Source organism: Monodelphis domestica, chromosome 3 (genome assembly GCF_027887165.1).
Source record: "Monodelphis domestica isolate mMonDom1 chromosome 3, mMonDom1.pri, whole genome shotgun sequence".
NCBI lineage: Eukaryota > Metazoa > Chordata > Mammalia > Didelphimorphia > Didelphidae > Monodelphis > Monodelphis domestica.
This window is the reverse complement of record NC_077229.1, coordinates 90177953-90187759: the sequence shown is the minus strand read 5'-3', so window position 1 is coordinate 90187759 and position 9807 is coordinate 90177953. Positions and strand designations below refer to the sequence as shown.

Here is a 9807-nt window from a genome sequence, read left to right as displayed (position 1 = left end):
CTGTACTCCGGAACAAAATACAAAGCTTCCTTCCTACTTTCCTAACTCTCAAGATTTTTAGGTCAACTTTACATGCCCTTAAACGAACATTTCTCAGGATTTCTATGTCACATTTTTCTCATGTTACTGTGTCTGGCATGTTGTCAGGACTTCATGTTCCAGCAAGAGATGTTACATCCCTTTCCACGTGACTTGATTCTCTGTGTAACTCAAGCGGTAATTTGTTAAGGAGAGGGCTGTGCTTTCTAATAGATCACAAAGAACTTTTACAGCCATGGATGGGCCTCTGAAGCCGTTTCCATTTCATGCTTTTTGGGTTTAATACTAACACGAACATAAAGGTACCACCTCTGAGCCATGCAATTGTTACTGTAGAACCTTACATTTATACAGATGAAAGAATTCCCACCCTTTTAGCCTCCGCCATCATTGGGTCAGGCATATGGTATATTTCACAATTCTTTAATGCACATGTTTTAAAAAAATGTACAATTTTTAAGGTTATTTCTTGAAAAATAAAAGTACTTTGTATCAAATAGGGTTTTTTGAAGTCAAAAACACTTTACAATTTTGAATGCCACACAACATCCCTGTGAGGTAGGATAGCATTATCCCCATTTTACAGGTGAGGAAAATAACACAAGTGAAGCCCTTCAAGGCTTGAGCCTCAACAAAATCTCAAGGGTCTTTTCTGTCGTGATGCTTGGGTCCCTGAGACAATCCATGCCTTGCATTCAGTGAGAAAGCACTTGGAGTGGGGAAAAGGAAATCCATCCAATACTGATTCCCTTTTTTTTTTTCCAAAACAAACTGAACTTTGAGGGGTTGGGAGAACATGTAAAAGCTGTTAACCAATCAGGTGCACTTTCAACTGCTAGAGTGGTGAAGCATAGCTTTCTAGTTTTTTTTTTCTTCTGAAAAATCTTAATATGAGCAACCTTTTTTTTTTCTTTTGTAGTCAAAATGGTGTATACTACCTTAATGCTCTACAGTTTTCAAGGAAGAGACCTTAGATGGCGGCAGCATGGAATTTACACTGTTACTGTGCTGGCTCAGTTATACTTAGGAGAGTATTAGATGCATAGAACTAGAAAGCTACAGAACCCCATTTAACATTTGGGCATCAGGTCATGACCCCTCAGTATCTTACGGCCTCTTATCACAGTGAGAAGGGTGGTAGAAATGGGTGACTATAAAAGGGGTTAGATTTAATTTTCAGAATTAAAACAAATTTGTGGAATGACTAATTTATAAAAATTCTATTGCACTGACAGGCTTAAGGCTGTAACTTGAGTTGATGAAGAGGCATGAAATGGGGAAAGGGATTACTTTCTCCCGAGTCTGCTTCCTTTCTAGGGAGATAGTGCTCCTGGAATAGTCACTAGGTAAGCTTCACTTTAGAGTTCACCAAAAAGGAAGCTCCTTTCCCCTGAGATCCAGACACACCTCCGATGCCTTCTCTTTTGGGACAGAAGTCAACATTGGAGAATTGCAGGTCCAGTAGGCTAAATCCAACAGTCCAAAGATATTGTCCCCAGCCTTCCAGGAACTGCCTGATAAGGAACTCTTTAAATTGTTTGTGATAGGAACTTTCCTGCCTGGCCTCAGCCCTTGGTTTTAAAGTTGGGGTCTGTGCTGTTTTGCAGGAACAGTTCGACTTAGAAGCAGAGTGTTAAGTTGGATAACTTTCTAAGAAAGGACTTGATTCCATTAGCCAATGAATTACAAGAGGGACAAAAAGAAATCTTTTCACAACCAGACCAACTGTAGTTTTTAGATGGCACGTATCACCATGGAGTCCAGGGTGGTGGTGGTGGTGGTGGGGGCAATTTAATCCTGGGATCCAAGGCTGCACTAGAATAGGCAGAGGCTCCCACCCCTATCCAACCCATTCATGCCCCGCCCCGCCTCCCACCAGTCCCATTGCCGCACAAACTAGCAATCACCAAGGAATTCCCAGCCAAGTCAGTCTAATGCCTTTTCTTTTTAATTATTTAAATAGAGGAGCTTAGGCTCACACATTAAACAAGCTTTTTTTTTTTTTAGTTTATTCTGCATTCCAGTGAGAACATTAACTGCATTTTCCACCTTGATAGACGTTAAGCTGTCTTATAAATAAATCATTTTATAGTTTAACACCGCAAAACTAAATGACAGACCTGATTTCCTTAAAGGGGAGGGCATCAGATTATCAACATCCTGGTCTTTGGTGACCTGCAAACACTAATCTAGTGGTGGCTTTTAGTATATGCAGTACAGTGTATTAGTGTCAAAACTTCACTTTCCTGAGTGTGATCTTTCTCCAAAAAATGAAGAGGGCAGCTGTTTAACCTTTTCTGCTAGACTTTCACTTTGGCAGGGCCAAAAATCTCTTTGCTGCCCACCAAAGCCCATGTAGTCAGTCATCTATCCTGAGAAAAACCCATGATGGCATGTTTTCCAGGACCACCTGCTCTTGGCCAGCACTTAACCCTGGGCTGTGGAAAACAGAGCTTTCTGTAAACTCTAGTTTAAAGCCTTCCACAGGCTGTTGGCCTAATAACCACATTCTAATTGCGTTTTATTAAACTTTTGCCATATATGGGACCTTTGTTTATGGAATCAGCTCTGGATGATGGCTTTTAAAACAATTATGGCCCCCAAATCACAATTAAATTATAAAATGGGCATGGAGACTGTGACACTGTGTGGGAAATGTTCTCTGGCTTTAACATGGAAATGAAGTTTTGGTGGCTATTTCTGGATCAGAGAACTAGTGTTGAGCACACCTCCTTTAGCATAGACCCTGTTCATGGTTTCTAAGCAAGTTAAGGGATCTTCTACTGAGAATAGAGGAACTGGGAGGGCCATATGCAAAGAGCAGAAGTGAGGTTTTCAAAATGGAATTGTCCTATTACAGCTTTATGGATTGAAGCCACAGACTTCCATCTTAAATGTAAAGCACACACAATTCTCCACATACCATTTTGACCTGCATTGTCCATTCCAAGGACTGCAAAACAAATACTGCTTTAAACTAAACGGATCTGTCAGTGAGGATGGGGATGTAGAGGGGAACCACAGAAATCCAGCTTCACAAACAGGCAGCAAAATCTTAGGACTTCTGCACAACACTTGCAACCTGGCCACTTGAAAAATAAAAACCAAACCAAATGAAAGCTGTGTTAAATGGTGGCCAGTTCTACTGGGCTCCAGCTGACTCCCACTCTGTGGTAACTAGAACAACACAGAGTATTTGGGGACAGACTGGAAGATATAGCCTTGCTTCTTGAATTGCAACTTGCTCTGATGCTGCAATCCATCCGTTAGGAGATAGCTATTCAAGAACACTGTCAGCTGAGTTCATCGGCATCCAAGGGGAAGAGGGGAGTATACCACTTCCTGCTTCTCTGTTCCAGTAGTGAGGAAGGTAATAGCTTTCATCCTTCTGCCCCATAGGGTAAGGTCAATGAAAGTCTCCCAGCACATTGGAGGACAGAATTCATAAAAGAACTTGCACGACTTTCTCCTTTCTATCAATAAGTGGGTGGTTGGAGGGAAGGCAGCTCTTCTGGTGCACTCCCCTGAAGGCTTTTATGGTGTACTAACTCCAAGGAGTAGTCAATGGGGAATATGGAAGCTCTAGATCCCGCCCCTGAGGCACATTTCACCAGAAGCCATCCCACACTATCTGGAAAGGTGGGAAATATAAGGTGCTACAAAGCCTTGGTACTTCCCTCTCCACTGAGCAAGGAGGGATGGTGAGGGATGCCCTCCCCCCATTCAGTGCAGTTCAATGAAAGCCTCCAGTTCTTCAGGGATGAAGCCCTTGTATGGGACCTTGTGCTTGTCTAGGGCCCGGGCTGCAAGGCACTGGAGGGTAATGTAGTTGAAGGGCTGCATGGTGCTCTTGCTGAGCAGCTTTTCATCCAGCAGTTCATAGGCAGTTTTCTTGAAGGCATTAGTTGCATCCATGTGGGCACCAGCCTCCATCAGGGCACTCATGATCAGAGGGCAGTTGTTTTGGGCAGCTATGTGCAATGGGGTGTTGTTGTCAAAGTCCCTGCTGTCTGGGTCAGCCCCACATTCTAATAACACATTCACCACGTGCAGAGAAGGAAACTTGCCCACTGGGTAGCGGCCCACAGCCGTTGTGTCCTTGTCCACAGCCATATGTAAAGGGGTAAAGCCATTCTTGCCCCGGGGACTGCATTTGAGTAGCCTGTAGACAGTCTGACGTTTGAGGTGCTCTTGTTCTGGGGTACATTCCACTTTTTCCAAAAGATATATTAGGTGGAGGATAATAGCTAGGGCTTTGGTGAACTGTGAGGAGTCACCAGGGTCTTTGGGGTGCTGCAATGCCCTCTCTACTTCTCGGACTCCTTTACTGAGTACACCCATGAGGTCAGCAAAGCCAATTTGGGTGCCCAGACTGCCCTTGGTGGTTCGGTCCTGCAGCACATAGGAAAAGAGTTCTGCAAAAGAGAGGAAACTGCTAGCAGTCATGGGGCTCAGAGGTTCTAGGTTGTTCTGTTGCATGTCTAGGGCGTACTTCCACAAATGAATGCACCTTTCAAAGTTGCCCGAGTCTGCATATACTGCCCCTCTGTAGCGAATGTAGTAGGAAGTGTCTGGGTGGGAGGGTCCTAGGATGCGCTCCCGGATCAACAAGGCCTGCATCCTCACCTCATCTGGGTCAGTAATAAGGGCTTCTAGTTCTTCTGGGGTATTCACTTCCCTGGAGTAATCGTAGGCCAGGACTAGCTGTTGGGGCTGGGGCTTGGGCAGATACTCCCCACCCTGGTGCCGCAGCTCCATGGCCCTCCTCCAGTACTTGAGGGCTCCTAGCAGGTCCCTCTTTTTGTCTACGAAGGTGGCCCCCAACAACTCCAAAGCCTCCACAGCAGCTTCTCGGCTGGTGGGGCAGCAACTCTCATAAGGCTCTGGTGACTGGGCTTCCTCTGGACCACTACTGGTGCTGGGCCCAGCTGCGGTGGATTCCTCCTCTTCTTCCCGCTGCAGCAGCTTGGGCTGGACTTGGACTTCAGGGGCAGGCTGCTCCTGGATGAGGTACTCTACAATGTTGGTGTGGCCTGTGACGCTGGCCGCCAGCAGTGGTGTCATGCCATAGCCATCACGCTCCATTCGTGCCTTGCATCCCAAGAGCAGCTGCAGGATCTCCAGGCTTCCAGACTCGGCACAGTCGTGAAGTGCAGTGTTGCCTTTAGCGCTGCGGCGGTTCACCTGCGCACCTTGCTCCAGCAGGTAGCGGGCAATCTCGCGATGGCCCTTGTAGCAGGAGATCATGAGGCATGTGTGTCCGTGTCGGTTGGCCACCTCCAGGTCGGCCTGGTGCTCCCCAACCAGGTAGCGCACCACATCCAGGTGCCCGTCGAAGCAAGCGGCACGCAGAGGTGTGGAGTTGGTGCGGGTCGTGCGGTTCACCGAGGCCCCACGACGCAGCAGGCTCTGCACTACTCCCAGGTGCCCGGCAGCTGAGGCAGCCCACAGTGGCGGCGCGCCCTCGATAGTCTCGCCGTCGAAGTGCACTGACCCGCCCGCCTCTACACTGGCGCCACAGCGGTCCACCAGGTACTCCACTACGTCCAAGTGGCCGTAGCGGGCGGCAATGAGCAGCGGGGTGCCCCCGGCGGCTGGGCCCCCAGCCGCTGCCCCTGCCGCTCCAGCTGCCGGCTCCCCGGTCAGCTCGTCCAGCTCCTCCCGGCTGCGGCCGCTCAGCAGCTTCTGCAGCAGCTGCAGCTTGCCGTCGCGCGCGGCGTTGTACACGGCCGTGCGCAGATCCATGGCGCGAGCCTCTCCCCGCCCATCGGCCGCGCGGGGCCGGGGCAAGGCCTAGCCGAGCCGAGTCGAGCCGAGCCGAGCCGAGCCGAGCCGAGTCGAGCCGAGATCGGCGGCAGCCGAACTAGAGCCCAACAACCTTCACCCTCTCCCCCGCCGCCATCTTAGGCCTGCCGGAGGCAGGACAAAATGGCGCCCGGCGACGGGGAGGAGCCTGGAGGCTCGTCGCGCGCGAGGGCCGCCGGGAAATGTAGTTCTCCGTTAGAGACGGCAGCCGCACAGACCAAGACTTCCGGAAGTGTTAGGAAGAAACGGGGATGCTGTTCGTGAGAATCAGAAGAGGGAGGGGCGTGTGTGGGAATTGTAGTTTCTATCAACGAGCCTCTGGTGGCTGCAGGGCTGGGGCTGAGGATCTTGGCCGAACTATGCTTCCCAGTATGCAAAGCACCTCCTCCGCCCTACTTTCCTCTCACCGGTTGTACGAGAAAAGTGAGGAATCTTTGGATAGGATAGGCTCTTTCGAACGTCACCGCTCGTTAGCCAATAGCAAGTAGAAGATAGCTCCGATTCGTTTACACCCCCCACCCCCCACCCCCGCCGCACCCACTTTCAACTGCCTTCAACGGCTTTCAACCGCCTGAGAACTTCATTTCCCGGCAACCTTTGAGAGCAAGAGGGCGTCAATGAACCAATCAAAAACTTGGATGGTGGGACCGCCTTCCGGGCAGATTAAGGCGGGGTTTTGGTGCCAGTTTCTAGGCGGATGGTGGGTAAGGCGCTCTCGAGGAGAGCGGTAGGGGGCACTAGGGAGCGCCGGGGAGATGGTTGTCACCTGCGCCACAAAAGTCCCCTGTGTACTCATTTCTCCAGCTTTATTTCGTCTGTGTCGCCGGTGGGACCATATAGTTATGGACACAATCGTCCCAAACCTGCCAGGAGTGGAGGAGATGGGGCGGGGTGTGTGGGGAGGAGACAGAGGGGCGTGGGAGGAGCTGAGTTGCGTCATCAAGTCCAACTCTCATTTTACAGATGAGGAAACTGAGGCCCAGAGAGGGGAAAGTCAGACAATTAGCTCTATTGAACACCTACTGTTAATTGCTAGGGCTCTGTTAAACACTGGCGTTATAAGGGACAAAAGACCCGCTCTCTAAGAGCTCTCAGTCTAAAGAGGGGAAACAATATGCAAACTATTCTCTCCAAACTACAGCCATTATAAATGAGTGATCACAGAGGGAAGGCACTATCATTAAAGGGGTTGGGAAAGACTGCTAGAAGGCGAAAATTTAGCTGGGACGTGAAGAAGGTCAGGAAATGGGGATGAGGAGAGAGAGCATCCCAGAACCTGGAAACAGCCAGCAAAATTACCCACAGTCTGGAGATAACACACAGACTGCTAGTGTGACTGGCCACAGCCAGGGTTATTCAACTATTTCCTGGTGCAATGGGAAGAATAGGGTAGTTGGACGTCTGGAAGACCCACGTTCCAATCCTGCTTCAGACTTGGCAGTCGTTAAACTTTCTTCCAGCATGGACTCCATGAACTCCATAGTCTCCAAGAGACATTCGATCTCTAGGTTTAAAAACAAATTCAGCCCATTTTCGACACTGCTACAGCTTCCCAAAGCCCTGTGACCTGGGGTATCAGGCTACCATACTCAGTATATGCCAGACTGGGAGTCAATAGAACTGCATGTTAATACCAATGACTCACTTTGAATTAGTTACTTGCCTTTCCCCATTTTAAATAAAGGGGATTAGGACTAGCTAGAGGTTCTTGGCTTTGAGGTTTATGAACTTGATCTTTTAACAAAAATTTTGATAACAATATCATTTATTTCCTTTGTAATCTTATGTATGAACATTCTGAGAACAGGTCCATAGACTTCCTCAAACTGCCAAAGGTATCCATGACACAAAGAACTCTGAATTCATTTCAGTGATTCTCTGTCACCCACAGGATCAATGATAAAATCCTCTGTTGGGTATTGAAGGTAGGTGATATGGGAGAAAGCATCAGGTGCTTACCAGATTTATCAGATTACTCATTTCCAGGAAGTGAATCTAGGCAAGAGAAAAAGTTTCAAAAAGCCAATGAGACAACAAACAAATCACCAAGAATATCATATATTTTACCATCTCTTTAGGTAGAAGGAGTAAGAGAACTTGTAACTGAAAAAAATACCTATATGTCTTTTATTGTCTATAGAACGTACATTGTCTTAATCATTTGACAATTTTTTTCTATCCAAAAAAACAAATTTTGGTTTTTTTCCCCCTATCAGGCACAAATGAATCACTGAGAATATAAATCCATTGAGTCTAAAATAGATGACATTTATACCTTTTGTCCTGCATGGTAGATTAATATTGTAGAGATGGCTAGACTTGAAGGGACACTGGCTGGTTGATAAAGGGCAGATTACTTCATTTCTTTAAGCCTCGGTTTCCTCCTGTGTAAAAAGGGGTTATGATATCTGAAGTACCTCCCATCCAGGGCTGTTTTAAAGCTCAGATGAGATAATGCTTGTAATAATGCTTTGCAAACCTCAAGGCAGCATAAATGTCAGCTATTTTTGGCTCAGTGGATTTATATTCTCTGTGATTCATTTGTGCCTGATTGAAAGGGGGTAGGGAAAACAATTTTTTTTCTGGCCCTTTGAAACCTTTTCTTTTGCTTAAATTCACTTTCTGGAAGTGAGTAATCTGATAAATTTGAGAAGTATATAATGCCTTTCCCATATCATGTGTTTGTGAAAGTGGATTTTCTGCATGTGTTGGATTAAAATCTAAATTCAGATAGAAGCTAGATATGGAATATGAAGTTGAAGCTTTCATCATTTCAGCCATACTTTGAAACGGTTCTATAAAACAGTAGTAGCAATAATAAATGACTCAGAGACAATTGTCTAGAAACAATCAAAACATCATGCAAATATGTATCACTATTTTATTTTTTCAATTACCAATTATCTCCCTCTCTCTATTCCCTGCCCCTACCCATGGAAACAGTAAGAAATACAACCCATCATACATATCAAACCATGTTAGACATTTCCATATCTGGAGAGAGAGAGACAGAGATAGAGAGACAGAGACAAAGACAGAGAGAGAAGAAAAAGAAAAAACATGCTTTAATCTGCATTCTGAGTCCAGGTGTTTATCTGGAGATACACATTTTTCATCATGAGTCTTTTGGAGTTATGGAGGATCATTGTATTGATCACAGTAGACACTATGAAGTCTTTCACAACTATAATACTGTTACTGTGCACATTATTCTTCTGGTTCTGCTCATTTTAATTTGCATCATTTCATATAAGAATTCTTAGATTTTTCCAAAACATCTCCATCATTTCTTACAGCCCAGTAGTGTACTGTCTGCATTTATTTTGATTTATCATTCTATCTCTTCCTGCTGGGTTTTATTAGAAATATATAGGCATGCTGATGATTTGTGTGGGTTTATTTTGTATCTTACAGTTTTGCTAAAGGTATTATTTCTTTTGACTAGTTTTTTAGTTTACTCTCTAGAATCCTCTAAGTAAATGATCATATATTCAGAAAGTGGTTGTTTTGTTTTCTCATTGCCTCTGCCTATTCCTTCAATTTCTTCTTATTGCTATAGTTAGCATTTCTAGTATAATACTGAATAATAATGATAATAAATATATATTTATTGCTTTACTCCTTGTCTTATTGGAAAGGTTTCTAGTTTATCTAGTTTACAGATAATGTTTATTTTTATTTTAGATAGATACTATTTATTTTAAGAAAAGCTACATTTATTCCTATGCCTTCTAGTATTTTTTTTTAAAGGAAAACCCTTCACTTCTGTCTTAGTTATCAGTTCTAGGATTGAAGAGAGGCAAGGGCTATGCAGAGTTAAATGACTTGCTCAGGGACACATTGTAAGGACCCTTCTAGTGTTTGTTCATAGAAATGAGTGCTATTTTGTCAACAGTTTTTTCTCAATCTGTTGACATATGATTTTTGTTTTGTTTTTGTTACTGACATAGTCAATTATGCTTA

The 9807-nt window shown here is 45.4% G+C and overlaps 1 protein-coding gene and 1 long non-coding RNA gene across 2 annotated transcripts; both read right to left on the bottom strand.

Moving 5' to 3' along the window:
* Window positions 1-1965: 1965 nt before the first annotated feature.
* On the bottom strand, window positions 1966-5977 carry FEM1A (fem-1 homolog A). Its single transcript, XM_001365630.4, has one exon. The coding sequence runs from the start codon at window positions 5782-5784 to the stop codon at window positions 3763-3765; it is 2022 nt and encodes a 673-aa protein (XP_001365667.1). The 5' UTR covers window positions 5785-5977; the 3' UTR covers window positions 1966-3762.
* A 1195-nt stretch (window positions 5978-7172) lies between these two features.
* Window positions 7173-7841, bottom strand: LOC130458283 (uncharacterized). The gene is made up of 2 exons (XR_008917401.1): window positions 7804-7841; window positions 7173-7348 (listed from the first exon to the last, which is right to left on the bottom strand). It is a non-coding gene; the product is annotated as an uncharacterized LOC130458283 (long non-coding RNA).
* Between the last annotated feature and the right edge of the window lie 1966 nt (window positions 7842-9807).

Coding starts and splice junctions, on each gene's coding strand:
- FEM1A (XM_001365630.4), bottom strand. CDS start 5,784: ATGGATCTGCGCACGGCCGTGTACAACGCCGCGCGCGACGGCAAGCTG.